Source organism: Malus domestica, chromosome 03 (assembly GCF_042453785.1).
Source record: "Malus domestica chromosome 03, GDT2T_hap1".
NCBI classification, from domain to species: Eukaryota; Viridiplantae; Streptophyta; class Magnoliopsida; order Rosales; family Rosaceae; genus Malus; species Malus domestica.
Genome location: NC_091663.1, coordinates 37,819,272 through 37,837,244, shown reverse-complemented (window position 1 = coordinate 37,837,244; position 17,973 = coordinate 37,819,272). Strand labels below are relative to the sequence as shown.

At 40.1% G+C, this 17,973-nt stretch overlaps 1 protein-coding gene across 7 annotated transcripts; it reads left to right on the top strand.

The window, feature by feature from the left end:
* The first annotated feature begins 3,788 nt into the window (after positions 1 to 3,788).
* Positions 3,789 to 6,811, top strand: LOC103432649 (L10-interacting MYB domain-containing protein). 7 transcript variants are annotated; one of them, XM_070819481.1, is made up of 5 exons: positions 3,789 to 3,931; positions 4,496 to 4,842; positions 4,933 to 5,026; positions 5,133 to 5,638; positions 5,801 to 6,811. In XM_070819481.1, the coding sequence occupies exons 2-5, from the start codon at positions 4,507 to 4,509 to the stop codon at positions 6,371 to 6,373; spliced, it is 1,509 nt and encodes a 502-aa protein (XP_070675582.1). In that variant the 5' UTR covers positions 3,789 to 3,931; positions 4,496 to 4,506; the 3' UTR covers positions 6,374 to 6,811. The 7 variants fall into 7 exon arrangements, with proteins under 7 accessions (XP_070675582.1, XP_070675585.1, XP_070675583.1 ...); XM_070819484.1 differs by having other exon boundaries at positions 3,796 to 3,931; positions 4,503 to 4,842; XM_070819482.1 differs by having other exon boundaries at positions 3,806 to 3,931; positions 4,109 to 4,842.
* The last annotated feature ends 11,162 nt before the right edge of the window (positions 6,812 to 17,973 follow it).

Below are 17,973 nucleotides of genomic sequence, written 5' to 3'. Positions count from 1 at the left end.
CGTAGAACTGATGGGATAACCGAAATTACAATCCATGTTTAATTTCTTACCAAAGTGTGTTTTGGATCTACAGTTTCTACACGGTAACCCTGTAGTGTTACTAGTGGGAAATGAAGCGTAATGAGATGTCCGATATAGTGAGATATAATAAACGCCTTACAGTGCAAGGTTTCTCTCAAACACCCTGTGATTGATTGCAACATTATGAATGTGGTTAGTGTTTCTCCATAAGGATATTGATACGGAGATTGACTTGTGAGTTCTCAAAGAATATACATGGACTGGTTCAAATAGTTTCAAACCACATAATACACTTTCAACTCGTTTGAGGCGTCCGCTTATGGATTGAAACAATCCAATGGATATGATATACCCGTCTAAGTGATTATTTAATCATTCAGGGATATGACATTATGCCCTTGATTGTTAAACTATGAAGTCTTATTCTGAATTGCTAGAGTTGCAGTTTATGTCCATGACATGAATCTCATTAAGACTCAGGAAAAGCTTGAGAAAATTGCCTAGCACCTGAAGATGGAATTTGAGATGAATGATCTTGTGAAAACTCGTTTATGTCTTGACTTGAAGTTCAAGCATTGTTGTGAAAGTATTTTGATCCACTAGTCGAACTACATCCCGAAGGTGTTATCTTTAAGCATACCTATGATCTTCCAGATGTTATATCCAAATGAAAACCTTGAAGAGGTTATGGAATCTGAGGTTTTATATTTGAGTTTAACTTTGCGTTTTGTTGTACTTAGCTCATTGCATTAGAAAGGACATCTCATTCGTTGTTGATTTATTGGTAAAGATGCAACATTGCGCCTACACGCAACCATTGAATTGGTATTAAGAACGTATTTTTGTTACCCTGAAGGTACTACGGATTTGAGCTAATCCCAACGCATCTTAAATGAAGCTGACCCTCTGATCCTCAGAATGATGTTTGTCTTGTTTGTTATGCTGATGCTAGTTACGCATCAAACCCGCACAAGGTACATTCCCAAAAGGGTTATGTCTATACCATTAGGGATACCACAATATCTTAGAGGTCCATAATATAGCCTTAGTTACGAGGTTTTAGAATCATTCCAAGACTCAGCTTCACTACGCCACATGTGAGACATGGTTGAGAGTTCTTGTTGAGCATATTCGAAGTACCTACTGTTTTCATCCGTCGTTGAGTCTCAACGACGATCCATGAAGACTATGTCGCATGTATCAACTCGACCAAGACATGATACATCAACGAAGTCGAAGTCAAAGCCAAGATATATTGCGTCTACATCACATCAACAAAGCATCAGGAGATTGAAGTCATGCAATCTGATTTCAAACAACCTTGTTGATCTCTGCACGACGTCACTACCGAAGTCAACCTTCCAGAAGCTTGTATGAGGAATTGGTATGCCTACCTATTCATATCTAATGCTTGTAGTTCTCATTTGGAAGTTTTGTCAATCTCAAGGGGTGTATCCAAAACTATACTTATTTGACCTTAATGTACTTTTCTTGTACGATTAGAAGCATTTTTTCCCACTGGATTTTTGCTACCTAACTAGGTTTTGATGAGGCACCTATCTTGGTTGATCATACCCTTGCGAGCTTGCTACTTGTGTCCAGAAGACGTATAGTTTTGACTTAATGCAACTTTTCACTTTTCTCCTTAGTCTATGAGTTTTTAACCCACCATGGGTTTTACCATAGTGAGGTTTTGTGGGTTTTACCTTTTATGCATTCTTCTGCTGATTTGAGACTCACATTCACTCATTGTGCCGACAACTTCATCAACTGATCTTATTTGATCTTAATTAAATGATTAGTTGTATTGTTGAATAAAAGGAATGATGAGTTTACAATTAATTTATTAATTCAGCTTGTACGTTTCTACCAAAAAGAAATAGATTTGCCAGCCTATACGTTTGTACTAAAAAGAAAAAAAAATTGCTAGGTCAAGATGGGATTTGTATCATATATGGCTAAAATTTAGCCTCCAATTTCGTAAATGTCAACCCAATTACCCTCATGTCAACCCAATTACCCTCAAACTTAAAAACGATAGACCTAAAATCCAAACTCTTGGCTTCGTCCTTTTCTTTTGTAGTGAATGAGCAGCTTCTCCGCGAACAAAGACCCTAAATTCCAAACTCTATTTTATAAAATTATGAAAATTTACAGGCTTTGATGGATTTGAATTCATTTGTGAAGAAAATTGTTCTCTGAATATATCAACCTTTTAGTTATGGCCATTAATAAAAGGCACTACAAATAACGGAAATTATATAGCTTCGTTTTGATCTTAGTAAAAACTAAAAAGAATAAAGCATCTTTGATCCATTTAGATGAAATCGTCATGAAACGAGCCAAAGAACTCCAATCAGGAAGTTGATTTAACATTAAAAAAAAGGATCAGGATCCTCTCCTGGGCAGATGGAGAGGATCTTCCTGACCAGGCCCATTGGGCTGTTCAATTTTTATCCAACGACTATAATTATTATAACTTTTAGAGAGGCCCCCTGTTTGTAGTCGTTGGATAAAAATTGAACGGCCTGATAGGCCTGGTCAGGAGAGGATCCTGATCCTAAAAAAAAAAATTATTTATACAAGAAAGGCTCTTTTAATTTCTTTTGAATTTGAGAAAAAAAAAGTCAATATCTTTCCATCATCCCTTTAGGAATGTGAGCCGGCACTGGTGTTGTTAATGTTCTGGAAATATTTACATGTGATAAAACTTTACTGGTGTGAAATAAAATTTTCGGCAATGTAAGTTAATTTTTAGGGCATTTAAGTCTATTTAGATGTGTTTTTATTGTACTTTTATGAGCAAACGGAAACGAATTCTAACAAAGTACCAATATCAATATCGTAGGTGAAAGCTAAAACAAACAATCTCAAACTAACACAAGAGATTTACGTGGTTCGGCGTAAAGCCTACGTCCATGAGCGAAGCACGGCTAAGAATTTCACCAAACAAATTGAGATTACAAAAGAGTATTTAAACTCTCACAACCTAAATTCCACAATTACAAATCCTAAACCAAACGAGTAGAGAACTCAAAACAAACGGAGAAGATTCTCCAAAATTGCTCTCTAACTCACAAACTCACAAATTGACTCTCACCAAATTGCCACACGAATGAGTCACACTAAATACACTAACCCTAAGGTCCTATTTATAGTGCATAGGACTTAGGTTACAATAAGAATCCTAATAGGAAATAAATCTAAATCCTAATAAAAAAGGTAATTAACAAAATCTCTCCACCAAGGAAACTAACTAAGAAGTCAAAACCAAACCCAAATAGGACACCAAAACCAAATAGGTAACACAAACCTAATTTATTGCATCATCCTAATTTTGAGCAGAAAACCCAACAGTTTTTTGTTATAATTGATAGTTTTTATAAAAATTGACATTTATGAAAGTAGAGAGTAAATTTTGGTTGTATATGATAATTTCTTGTCAAGATGTTAGAGCATCTCTAAATGAGATGTCAAAAAGTTCACATCAGTGATAACGGTAAAATAGAACATTACAACTATAAAAATATTAAATGGGAATGAGAGGTCAAATCTATTTTTAGTAATTAATAAATGTTTTTCATAATTTTTATACTTATCTTTTTTTTTAAAATATTAAATTACAACTATAAAAAAAAAATTTTTTAATTTGACATATCAATTCAAATTTAATTTTATGTTTTAAAATTTGACATCTTCATTTATTTTTATCAAAATTTTGACATTTCTTTGGAAATGGTCTTATGTGCTTCCCACAATGAGGGGTTAGTGTAACTAGGGTTGGGGTTAGCATACTATTCTAATTAGGAAGAGGATACAACCTTATCCAGGAAAACCTTATCCCCGAGCTCGCGCAGAAAACGCACTCCAGCAGGAGCAGCCCCAGCCAGATTTGCCGATCGATTCCGAGGTTGGTAGTGACCAATTATTCTCTCGAGTTATTCATTACATTTCCCCTGTTGTCAATTATCATAAAAAGTAAGTTTATATGGTGTGCAGATTTGAGCGAGAAAGTTTCAAAACGTGAATTTTATTAAGATGATATGTCTTAATGAATTAATACTGCTAACACATTCTTTGAGTGCAGTTAGCACTCAGCAGTGAAATTTTCTCTTCTATATGTTTGGGTGCGGGACTTTCAAGTTTCAAATTACAAGGGATTTAGGCAAAGTAAGCCAGAAATGGATTGCAAAAAGTTAGTAGAACTTGGGAGGGAGGTATGTTTGAGACATTGGGACTTGAGATTGAAAGGTAGATAGATACATACTATAGTATGCTTTGATATCACTCCATCATTTTTTTTCTGAAGCAACCAACCAACCATCCTATTGCATTCAGAATTCCTCACTATTAAGTAGACAAAGAACATGGGCAGAGACTTGCTTCGTTGTTATATGGGAGAGATCATAATTAGTTTGATCTGAATGTAATGCCGTTTAGTGATTTTTTGTGCTCATTACTGATACTCACTCAGATTCCAGCAGTATGGGTACCCGTGCCCGAACTGGTGGTGATCGCCTAAGAACGGTCTGGACCCCTGAAATGGATCGATATTTCATTGATCTCATGTTAGAGCAAGTTGGCAAAGGAAATAAATTTGATGATCATTTATTTAGCAAGCGTGCCTGGAAGCATATGACATCCTTGTTCAATGCAAAATTCAACTTCCCCTATGAAAAAGATGTTCTGAAAAATCGGCACAAAACACTAAGGAATTTGTACAAGGCTGTAAAAATTCTCCTTCATCAGAGGGGATTCAGTTGGGATGAAACGCGACAAATGGTGACTGCTGATAATAATGCCTGGGATGGATATATTAAGGTATACTCAAATCACCTGAGCTTTCTCCTTTCTTTTCCAAAATTTCCCTCTCTTAACCATGTCAAGAGACTTTACAGATTATGGTTTCAGGTACACCCAGATGCACGGTCATTCAGAATAAAAACCATCCCTTATTATCGTGATTTGTGTTTGATATATGGCGATGCAGCATTCGAAGAGAAAGGTAATCATTGTTGTGTCCTTGATGCAAATGTTAAAAATATGTAATGATTAGGGGCAGTTGTTTTGCCAGGAGTTTTTAATTCTGCTTCTTAACCTGTTCATGCCAGGTGATAATGTTCCTGAGGAGTCATCACATTCAAGCGAGACTGGTAAAACAGCAGCCACACAGCCGACGAACGTTAATCAGGACAAAGCAGAGGCTCTTCGTGATATCATTGTTGGTGAGGATTATGGAGTCGCTATCTCGGAAAAATGTTTTGATGTTAGCCAGCATGCTATTACAAGTGTTCCTGAAATCACAGCTAGTAATCGCTCCAGAACTTACTGGCAGCCGCCCATGGACTGTTATTTCATTGACCTTTTGCAAGAACAGGTGCGGAAAGGCAGCAGGGTTGATGGTGTGTTTCGTAAACAAGCTTGGAAGGAGATGATAGCATTATTCAATGCTAAGTTTGGCTTTAATTATGATATGGATGTTCTTAAAAATCGGCACAAAACTCTGAAAAGGCAATATAATGTTATAAAGAATCTACTTGAATTAGATGGCTTTTGTTGGGATGATAAGCGCCATATGGTGACAGCTGATGATTATGTTTGGCAGGATTATATTAAGGTAATTATCTATTCAAATACCACATATTTATTCAATTGAAGACTTTTATTATTTATGTATTGCACATAATATTCCCGTTGAGTTCCTCCCAATATAATCATGATGATTATCTTTGTTTCATTATTCAGAGTCAGAAGAAAATATTGTTATCGTAACATGCAGGAACATACTGATGCAAGGCAGTTCATGACCCGACCTGTCCCATATTATAAAGATTTATGCATGATATGTGATCCAAGTCTTGATGACAGAGACTGCTATTCAGGTCAAGATGTAGAGCAACAAAATCAAGTTGAAGGCGCCAAGTTTTGTGGAGCATTAACTAGTCTTCAGTCTGCATCTACATCAGTTTCCGCGGAGGATGATGTTGTTGAGGTGCAGGAGTCGAGCCTTATGTGCCATAAGAAAAGGCGTCAACTAGAAAACTGCTCAAATCAGGCTCATCCAAAAAGATCCCGAGAAGCAGATGGTGGCATGGCTAGTGCTCTTCGTGAGATGGCATCTGCTGTTTCGTTGCTGTCAGATAAGAAGAGATATGATGCGAACATGAACTCTGGCTCAATAGAAAGTGTGATTGAAGCAATACAAGCATTACCAGACATGGATGAAGACCTCGTGTTAGATGCTTGTGATTTGCTAGAGGATGAAAAGAAGGCAAAAACATTTATGGCATTGGGTGTTAAATTACGAAAGAAGTGGTTAACGAGGAAACTTCGGCCGCAGTTGGCAACGTAGTATAATTTAGGCCCCAGTAACATGCAAGTGGAAGGGAAGGTAACATCAACTATCTATGTGCTCTGAATCTGATTCTGATGGCAGTTTTAGTTTATGGGGCTGCGACTGAAGTATCAGGTATGGAGGTGCTTAATATGGGAAATTTGAAAGAATATATATGGCAGCAAGTGATTAGGTTACAGTGGCGTTTCTCAACTGATATGTACTAAAGCAATTAGATATAAGCTGCTGAGTGCAATAAGTTTGAAGCTGACGGCTGATTTGAGTCAGATAGACTAATCCGTTTGCATTTTACCATATATGTATATATGCTTCAAGCTTTTTGGATTTTCATCCATCCATGATCCAGCCATACATTAGTAAGTAATTTAGCACTTGGTGAATGTAAGTCAATCACACGTCTTCGATCGACGTAATAGAATATCCTTGTTTCTGTCATGCAGCTTCCTTAGCCTTCAACGATACACATGCTAATTCATTATATTTGTACCAATACAACAACGAACAAGGTTTTATCCAAGATTAAGATGAAACTCTTGCAAAGTCGCCAGCTCTTTCCACTCCCAACTTCTGTTTCTGGTGAACTTTTTACTTCACTTTGAATTGTGCGATATAGGAGTCAAAACTGGTAAAAATTTGTAGTTTAGGGATACCACATTATCTATTATCACATCATGCTCTAACAGATATACATTATTGCCCATGTCATAGTACCCAGAAAATAGAATTATACTAGCATACAATTTTTCTCGACAATTGAAAAATGCGTCTTTTAATTTGGGACCGGCCAACGGTACCAAATGTGAAGAAAAACATCTTTTAAAAAAAAAAATTACTTATTTCTTGTTTGAAGTTTAATATTGGTGCTCCTACTATTCTAAAGTTTTTTTATTTTTAACATTTTATACATCAAATTTTTTTTCGTCCAATTTCGTACATAAAATTGTAATTCTAGAACATTTTCATACATCCGTTAAGTTGTCTGTTAAAACAGTTATTAACCTTATGACGTGATGCGCATGTGCACGTGAACAATAACTTGATGTCACATGTTAATACAAACTACGTGAATATTAAAAAAAAAAAAAATCTTTTATCTTCCCCTCCCTCTTCACTCCCCTGATCCCTCCCACTCCTCCCTCTTCACCTCCCTCATCCTCATCCTCCATCTCCTCCACCCTTTTCACCTCCCTTCCCTTCTCTCTCCCCAGATCAACTTGTACCCAGTGGCGAAGCCACGTGAGGGCGAGAAGTGGCGGCCGCCACTCCCCTCGCTGGGAAACACCACTAGACCTAGCTCTTCGCCACTCCCCTCGTGCGCGCCTCACCGGAAAACCCTGGTTCATCTCCTTTGTTTTTTCTGGGCAATCTGCAATCTGTTCTGTTGCACACAGCAGCAGCAGATTGTTGTTAAATTTTTTTTTTTTAAACCAGGCCAAAACGATGTCGTTTTGGGCCTAGTAAAAAAAATTTAAAAATTGTAAAACAAAACGGCGCCGTTTTGTATATTTGAATTAAAAAAAAATTATAAAGGGGGACCGCTTCCGCGTGTCGCCCCAAAACCCTATATGTCCCCCCCCCCGACCCCGTTCCCCTTTACTTTCCTTATCCCGTGCCGTTCGTTCACCAATCAACACACAGAGAGAGCCAAGTTGCTCCCCAAAATCCCAGCAACCAAGCCAACGCCAAGTCCCCTTTAATTTCTGTTGAGCCTTCACAGTTCACAAGCCACTCTCCTCTCCAGCTTGAGCTTGAGCCGTTGCCTTCCACCAATCACCATTTAAAGGTAAATTTTTTAATTCTTAAATGTATAATCCCTAACCCTAATTAATTATTTAATACAAATTTCATTTAATTGGTATAGAATCATATGGTAATGCATTAATATGGTTATTGGTTATTGATTATTGATGTGAATCATATGCTTCTATGATTATTGATATGAAATTATGAAATTATTTTTTAGGGTGAATTAGAAGAATTGTGCTTTTAATTTGCTTCTTCCTCTTATCATATGTCTGTATAATTGTACATATAGATAAATTGGCATGTCGAAAGCCATCTTTAACTAAAATTATTGGTAATAAACCACCAGGATGGACGCAATGAAAAGACATCAGCTCAAGCAAAATCAGATGGACTTGTCTATAATATTAGTACTTTTGATTAATTGAATTGTTGGTTGGTTGGATTAGTTATTATGCATAGGATAGTAATAGTATAGTCTACTTTAGGATTAAGAGTCTAAGAATTTTTATTTCTTTCTATTTTACAGTTACGTAATGGAACGATACTATAAGAAACAATGCTTAAATCCTCCTTCAAACATTTCGGGTAGTCCTTCTCCTTCAAATATTCCGAGTAGTCCTCCTCCTCCTTCAAATATTCCAAGAAGTCCTCCTTCAAATATTCCAAGTAGGTCACAACAAAGTGAAGCCACTGGGTTGGATGAAATATTGGCTAATCTTCCTGCAGACCTTGCACATAGACGTCGAATGCTTGATTATCCACCTAATTATCGTGAAGCAATTCGTAGACACTATCTCCAAGTTGATCCTTGTCAACCTAGAGACCACATCATGCCTAGAAAGGTTAGCGACAATCGATGTTTTATCATTCGTTGGTTTGATAAGTTTAAGTGGTTGAGTGATAGCATGCTTGTTTACATTGAGAAATATGTATTTGCTTTTATTGATAATGAGCCTATTATGCGACGTTTTCATGGCATGAAACCTCGTCGGTAACAATTGTAATTTGTTTGTATTGATTAATTATAGAAGACATTACTATATAAAAAAATTTAATTGTTGCTATTTTTCTTTAACCTTGCATTCGTTTAAGTTCGCCCCTGCCCCGAGAAATCCTGGCTTCGCCACTGCATGTACCTAACCCCACCATCCATCGCCGCACCCAAAGCTTCTGCTAATATCAGTTCAGTTCAACAGTTATAAATTTTCACCTTTCGCGGTTAACAGCCACTATTTCACTCTCAAGGTTGAACAAAAAATCCCCAATTATCCAAGACTGCACGTTTTGCATTCTCCAACTAGGGTTATTTTTAGGGTTTAATCAAATTCCACGACGCTTCTCGCCTGAATCAATATCTACTGCAAATTAATTGCACTGGCTCGTAACGAAGAGAAAACGCAGTCGGTGCTCAATCGATTCATTGCCCTCAAAGCCGAAGAAAAGAAGAAGCCAAGAGCGACGCCCATACCTCGCCTCCGAGTCTCGCGACCTCGCTGAGGCCTCTAGATGGCGGCAGCAAATCATAGAGGGAAATCGGCCGAAAAGTCGCCGAGATCCAGAACGAAGCCCTCGGGGAGCATCGGACATGCGACCTCAACGACAAGATCAATAAGCTGATTCGAGAGAAGGTCCATTGGGAGCGACAGATTGTGGAGCTCGGAGGCCCAAATTATGCCAAAAACGTGACGGACCTCGACAATAATATTGGCGATGTTCCGAACTCCAGCGGTCGCGGCCCCGGGTATCGATGCTTTGGGTACGATGATGGATGGTGGGGTTGGGTGGGGGTTGATCTGGGGAGAGAGAAGGGAATGGAGGTGAAGAGGGTGGAAGAAAGGGGGGAGGTGGGTCGGGGAGGTGAAAAGGGAGGAGTGGGAGGGATCAGGGGAGTCGAAGGAGGGGGAAGAGAACAGAAATTTTTTTTATATTAATTTTTTAATTTTTTAATATTGACATGCGCTCAGATTGACATGTGTCGCTTAATTGTTGTTTATGTGAATGTCACGTCATAGGTTAATCGTTGTTTTAACATACATTTTAATGGATGCATGAAAATGTTCTAAAATTATAACTTTAGGTATCATACTGGGATGAAAAAAACCTAATGTATGAAATGTTGAAAACTGATAAATTTCAAGATAATAAACTGAGATCAACCATTGATATTAATAGTCCATGATTTAATTTGTTTATCATTCACAAATTATGAATTACACCATATCCAACCATTGATATTAATAGTCCATGATTTAATTTGTTTATCATTCACAAATTATGAATTACACCATATCCAAAAACTTGACAACTATAAGTAGAACGAACTTTAAATTATCTTAATGGGTACTACCCGATGAGCACACACTGTGTGTGTGAACAATTTCATTTTGTTTTTTGTTTTTTTTTTAAATTTTTTATTAAGGAGTGTGATTAGTTTTTAAAATTTTAAAAAGAGTATGAAAAAATGATAGTTTGACAATTTCTCTTATTGTGTATCAAAAGTGAAGGTAAAATAGAAAAAATAGGGATATGATTGTCATTTTATCAAAAAAAAGAGGGTAAAATAGGGATATGATTGTCATTTTGTCAAAAGGTACAAAATTACTATTTTGCCCTCATGTCAATAGTGTGTATTAAAAAATAAGGGTGAAATTGGAAAAAATGGGACAAAAAGTTGACAAGGGTTCTTCTCTTAATATAATAAATGATATTATATTACCTTGTTAATAAACATAAAGATTATATTACCTTGTTAATAAACACAAAGATTATATTACCTTGTTAATAAACACAAATGATTTTATGAAATTGACCCACCCTATCAAGATGATGCCTCAAGTTAAAAAGCAATTAATGTCGAACCTGAAAATGGGTGATGTAAATCAATGTTGTCATTCTATTTGAATTCCGTTAAAAATATGTTAGTGTGCTGAAGTGGCACAATGTATGACATCAACTCCAATATTAAGATGCCATTTGGACTATAAAAACAAAATTAATTGTTTAATTTAGCCCTGCCACTTAGTACTACGGTCTAGTGGTATTCCTCTTCACTTGTAAGTGAGAAGTAATAGGTTCGATTCTTGCCAATTACATTATTGCAAACTCATTGTGAGGCTAAACTCATTCCCCTCCCCCTTAGACTTAGAGCACTTCTAGTGTAGCAAGGCCCCCATGGGCAATAGACAACTCAATCCCCTTAAATGAACAACAACTACTTGCAGTGAATTATTGCCTGAACAGTAACTGCCCAAGTGTATTTCCACCCTTAAATTGAATAACCCAGGCAATTCGTATTAAAATATTAATATTTTTTATTTTATAAAATAATAAAAGATAACTTTAATTTTAATTTCAAATAATAATAAAAGATTAGTTGAAAGTATTTGTAAATATTGAAATGTAGTGTAAAATGGAAGAACATGATTAGGTATTTATAGGAAACAAAATATATAATTTTTATATTTTAAATTAGTTTTTTATAATTTTAATAATTTAGATTGTGGCTGACGTTATGATGTTGTCAGCTTTGCATCACATAGACAAGGTTGCTAGGCTAGACGATCATTGCCTGACTTCTCTACCAGGCTCACCTTGAGCAAAATTACCTAAGTGGGTTGGTGTGTTTTGGGGAGGAGGAAGTGTATTGGGTTGCCTATCCCCAAGATGATTATTGCCCGACTTCTCCATTGTTCGTTTAAAAAAAAATTGTTTAATTTAGCCCTTGCATGAATTAAATAAAAAATAAAAGTAAAAAATGAAAAGAAAAAAAAAAACCCGGCTGCATCCTTTCTGGCTGAGCGTTGCTCCAGTGGCCGGAAGCTAGGCATAAGAATTTCAACCTCTCTGGCGTCGTAGAGGGATGCTACGCAATTCACGATGGATTTCAATCATATTTAAGCCAAACCCATTGGTAGGCCCAATCGGTCTCATACACAGAAAGCTAGAAATCAAAGCAACAGTGCAGAAAGAAAAGGAAAGAACAAGAGAGTTCGAAAGGAAAATAGGCAGATTTCATTCATTCATATCCTTTTCAGATTACAATGATCTATTTATATACAATCTGCAAGGGAACCCTAGCACAACAGGCTGGGCTTTAAGTGAACTTGGTTAAGGGCTAACAATCACAGGCTGGAAGAGAGCTAGCTAAAGGCCCAAGTCATATGGTCCTAACAACTCCCCCCCGCTTGAGAAGAGACCTGTCCTCAGGTCTGAAAATCAGGAAAACGTGCAAGGATATCATCAGCCTCTTCCCAGGTAGCGTCTTTCGTTGGTAGTCCGGCCCATTTGATTAACCATTTAGTTACTGGTTTGTTCTTTTTCTTGAAGATGCCTCTGTCCAAAATTGTGTCTGGTTGCCATGTGAAGAATCCCGTGGAGTCCATCGGTGGAAGGGTGGGACTGGTAGGAATCGCTGCGCCAACCTTCTTTTTGAGCAAGGAGACATGGAAAACAGGGTGGATTTTGGAGTCATGTGGAAGGTTGAGACGATAAGCCACCGAGCCAATGCGTTCCAGAATTTGAAATGGCCCATAAAACTTAGGTGCAAGTTTGTTGGAATGGCGCATGGCGATAGATTGTTGCCTATAGGGTTGAAGCTTGAGAAAGACCCAATCACCGACCATAAACTCTCGTTCAGTCCGACCTTTATCATGGAGTTGTTTCATTCTGTTTTGGGCAAGCTGAATGTTAGTCCGTAAAAGACGAAGCAGCTGGTCTCGGTCCTGGAGTGCAGCATCGACTGACTGAACTGCTGTTGTGCCAGGGATATAAGTGTGGACAGATGGAGGGGGAACCCTGTACAAGGCTTGAAAGGGGGACATCTTGATAGCAGATTGGTAGGTGGTGTTATACCACCATTCGGCCCATGGCAGGAAGGAAGACCACTGGCTTGGTTTATCCGCAGAAAAACATCGGAGATAATGCTCCAAAGTGCGATTGAGTACTTCCGTTTGGCCATCCGATTGAGGGTGGTAGGCCGAGCTATGGCAGAGCTTGCTTCCTTGGTGTTTGAAAAATTCCTTCCAGAAGTTGCTGAGAAACGTTGGATCACGGTCGGATACTATGGATTTGGGCATACCATGTAAACGGAAAATCTCCTTAATAAAAGTGTCGGCTATTGTAGCTGAAGTGTATGGGTGTTTGATGGGGATGAAGTGACCATATTTGGTTAGACGGTCGACCACAACCAAGATGACTGTGTAACCATGTGAAGAAGGTAAACCCTCGACAAAATCAAGTGCAATATCTTGCCAAATGCCATTGGGGATGGGTAATGGCTGCAAGAGGCCCGGGGGGTGGATGGTTTCATGATTTTGGCGTTGGCATTCGTTGCAGTGGGCAACCAATGTCTTGACGTCGCGTCGGATGCCGGGCCAAAGAAAACTGCGTTTCACGCGATGATAGGTTCGAAGGAATCCAGAGTGGCCACCTTGTAGGGAAGAATGAAGTTCTTCGAGGATTGTATGACGCCATTGTGATGTAGAAGGAACATAAATACGATGCTTGTAGTGTATGACGCCATTGTGGAGGGAAAAACCTTGAATGGTTGCATCGGGAGAAGACAATAAAGCAGGCCAGACACTTGAAAGAGAAGGATCCATCGCATAAGCTTGTTGAAAGGCAGGAATACAGTCCAAGATGGGAGAGGAGAGACCCATCAGCTGCATGGGCTCGGCTTGGCGGGACAGAGAGTCAGGAGCACCATTTTGTTATCCCGGTCGGTATTCAACCGAATAGTGATAACCCAAAAGTTTGGCAAGCCATTTCTGTTGATGTGGGGTTGTGATGCGTTGCTCGAGAAAGTACTTGATGGGTTTGTGATCTGTGACAATCCGGAATTTTTGTCCTAACAGATATGGTCTCCAGTGTTGGACGGCAACCACAATAGCTAGGAGCTCTTTATCATACGTGGAGAGAGCGAGATTGCGTCCGGATAAAGCTTTGCTAAGGTAAGCGATTGGGTGGCCGTCTTGGCACAATACTGCTCCGATGCCGGTGCCGGAGGCATCAGTTTCCACCACAAATGGCTTTGTAAAATCAGGGAGAGCAAGAACTAGAGTGGATGTGAGGGCCTGTTTCAGGGTCTCAAAAGCATTAAGAGATTCAGGAGTCCATAAGAAGTTGCCCTGCTGCAACATAGTTGTTAATGGCTTGGCGAGCACCCCATAATGCTTGACGAACTTACGATAATAACCTGTTAAGCCCAGAAAGCCGCGAAGGCTTTTAATACAAACTGGGCGTGGCCAATTGATGATTGCCTCAATTTTAGATGTATCCACAGAAACACCATGCCCCGAAATAGTATGGCCCAAATAATCAATTTGATGTTGTCCAAAGGAACATTTATTGAGCTTCACTTTCAAGCTGTGTGTGGAGAGAAGTTGGAAAACGGTCTCTAAATGGGAAATGTGAGTATTCAAAGATGAGCTATACATAGGAATATCATCAAAAAATACTAACACAAACTTTCGTAAGTACGGACGGAAAATGGAATTCATAAGGGCTTGAAAAGTAGAGGGAGCATTGGACAATCCAAAAGGCATTACCAAGAATTCGTAGTGACCGTCGTGTGTACGAAAGGCAGTTTTGGCGATGTCTTCTGTGCACATTCGTATCTGGTGGTACCCGGAGCGGAGGTCGAGTTTGGAGAAGACGCAAGCACCATGTAATTCATCCAAAAGCTCATCCACTACGGGAATTGGGAAACGATCCTTAATTGTAGCAGCGTTGAGAGCTCGATAATCGATGCAAAGACGCCATGAATCATATTTCTTTTTGACCAATAGAACAGGGGAGGAGAATGGACTGTTGCTGTTCCGAATGACACCGGATGAGAGGAGTTCCTGCACTTGTTTCTCAATTTCTGCCTTCTGAGAATGAGGGTATCGATAGGGCCGAACATTGATGGGTTGGGTATCTGGGAGCAACGGGATCGTGTGGTCAATATGTCTGGGTGGTGGTAGATCAATAGGGGAAGAAAAGAGATGTTGGTATTGAGATAACAGGGAAAGAAGGGCGGGATGGGTATTAGATGGTGGGGTAAGTGGTATGGCGGTGGGTAAGGTGGGTCGGTGGGGTGGGGGAGTAGTGGAAGAAGGGAATTGAGTGGAGTGGCACAGGTGTAAGGGTGGGTGGGCCGTATGAAGGCTTTGGAGGGTGGATGTGTGGCCATGTGTTGTGAAAAGCATGGTTTTGTGTTGAAAATGCCAACCTATCCAGCCTAGGGACTCGAGCCACTCGGCTCCCAACACCAAGTCATAACCAGGTATGGTGAGTAAGAGAAAGGACCCCACTAAAGTATAATCCTGTAATTTGACAGCCACATTATGAACTCGTATAGTGGTGGTGACCTGTTTGTGAGAAGCTGTGGTGAATGGTATTGGAGTAATATGCTCAATTTGCAGCCCTAACTGCTGGGCAATATCGACGCTCAAAAGGTTACAAGCAGAGCCGGAGTCAATAAGGACCTTGATCGTTGTGGATTCAATAGAGCCACGTAATCGCATAGGTTGACCAAATCCAAGGTTCGGGATCGAAAACAGCTCAAGCATGTGACAAGAGTGATCAATGGGGTTGTCCTCCGCAGGATTACAATCCTGAAATTCATGGGAATCATCCTCGGGGGTATCAATGTCCAATAATACCATCATTGGATGTTTGCATTTGTGGCCAGGGGTATAAGGCTCTGAACAATGAAAACATTCTTTTTTTCGAATTTTATCTTGGACTTCCGTTGGGTTTAAACGTTTGAAGGGTTGTGGTGGGTGATATGGAGTGTGGGGAGGACCTGTGGGAAGAGGTGTGGTGGGGGGAATGTGTGGTCTCGAGAAGGAGGAGGATGGGAAAGGGCGAGAAAGTCGGGTATAACGTTTGGCCTGGTTTTTGGTTTCAAAGATTTTGGCGAGCTTCTGGGCTTGGTGGAGAGAGTCGGGTTCGAGAGCCAAGACATCGTGACGGATGTCGTCTCGTAATCCCCCAAGGAACACATGTTTCAACTGGTTTTCAGACCAGTCAATCACCCTACAAGACAGTTTGGTAAAGTCGGCGATATATTCATCGATGGTGCCTTTGTGTTGAATGTGGGTGAGCTGAGATTCAATGTTAGCACGGTCACCACCGCCAAATCTTTGAAGCAAGAGGTCGACAAAGAGGCTCCAGTTATCACGACCGTACCTTTGTTTGAATCCACGCATCCAAATCGATGCATCGGCGCCAAAGTTACAGGCTGCCACCAAAACCCATTGATTTGGGGGAACCTCGTAGTAGTCCAGGTATCTTTCAGCCATGGCCAGCCAACCATAAGGGTCATCCCCAGTAAAACGTGGTAAATCGATTTTGATAGGTTTAAAATGAGGGGGTTGGGGAGGAAAGGTGGGTGTGAAGTGTGGTTGAGTGTGGGAAGGTAATGGAATGGATGTGGGCAGGGGGTGTAATGAGTTGGGTGGATATGTAAAAGGAGAGGGAGGGTGGGGGGTCGTGGAAGGAGGGCTGGGTGCGAGGTGGAAGGCGTGGGAGAAGGATGAGGGCGGGGTGGACGGGTGTAGAGAGAAATTGGAGGAAGAAGCCTGGTATGGGTGAGAGGAAATGGGCCTGGGTGTAATGGTAGTAGGGGATGGTATGGGCCGGGTTAAAGGAATTGACGATGGAAGAGTGGCTAAAGTGGGTGGGTGGGAGAGGCCCAAACCCGTATAGGTTGTAGTCGGTGGTGGAAAGAGGGAGCGGAAAGATGGGTGAGTGGTGGGTGTGGAGGAACGGGGAGGGGTGGGTGTAGCAGTGGGAGGTACGGGAATGGGTGGGTGGGTTGACGATGGTGTCGTGGTGGTCGGAGGTGGGGGAAAAGTGGATTTCAGAAGGCGTAGTTCCTCCAACAGTAGTGATTGGAACGACGCAAACTGGGAGGTGATGGTGGTTTGAAAGGTTGCGTTGGAATGTTGCAGTTGGTCAAGAGATTGTTGGAAAGTTGTTTGCTGGTTTTCGAGAGCTGAAACAGAATCGGAGATATCGTCGACCTGGTTACGGAGGTGGTCGTTGCGCACGTCCAATGCCGCGGCAACGATATCGGGATCGGCGCTAGGGGGAGGAGTGTTTTTGCCCATCGAAATGGCTGTGATACCAATTGGTAGGCCCAATCGGTCTCATACACAGAAAGCTAGAAATCAAAGCAACAGTGCAGAAAGAAAAGGAAAGAACAAGAGAGTTCGAAAGGAAAATAGGCAGATTTCATTCATTCATATCCTTTTCAGATTACAATGATCTATTTATATACAATCTGCAACGGAACCCTAGCACAACAGGCTGGGCTTTAAGTGAACTTGGTTAAGGGCTAACAATCACAGGCTGGAAGAGAGCTAGCTAAAGGCCCAAGTCATATGGTCCTAACACCCAACCTTCCACTCTCTCTCTAGTATTTAATTCCATGGTTGTTGGTCGTATCAATTTTTTGGTTTCTTGAGTTTTCGTTTTATGGTGTGCCAAATATCGATTTAAAGGGGTATGACAGGGGTAACTGGAGATACTTTGATTTTTGGGCTGATTTGCATCAGGAGCTTGATTCAGATTTGGTGACATTTTCTCTTCCACTCGATTCGATTTGCGGTTCCGAGATCCAACAAACAGAGAAGGAGCAGTCTGTTTTAGGAGTGTAACTTGGGTTGGGCCAATCTGAATCCGTCAATGTCCAATCCGATTTTAAACTCGAACGAATGGTTTTTTTTAAGTTAAAACATGTCCGAACCCAACCCAATTTCAACCCGTTCATTGATTAAGTTGAGTTGGGTTGATCATTTGCTCGTCAATCTCTAACCTAACCCAACCTGACTAATCAAACCCAATTTAACCAAATTGTAACACAT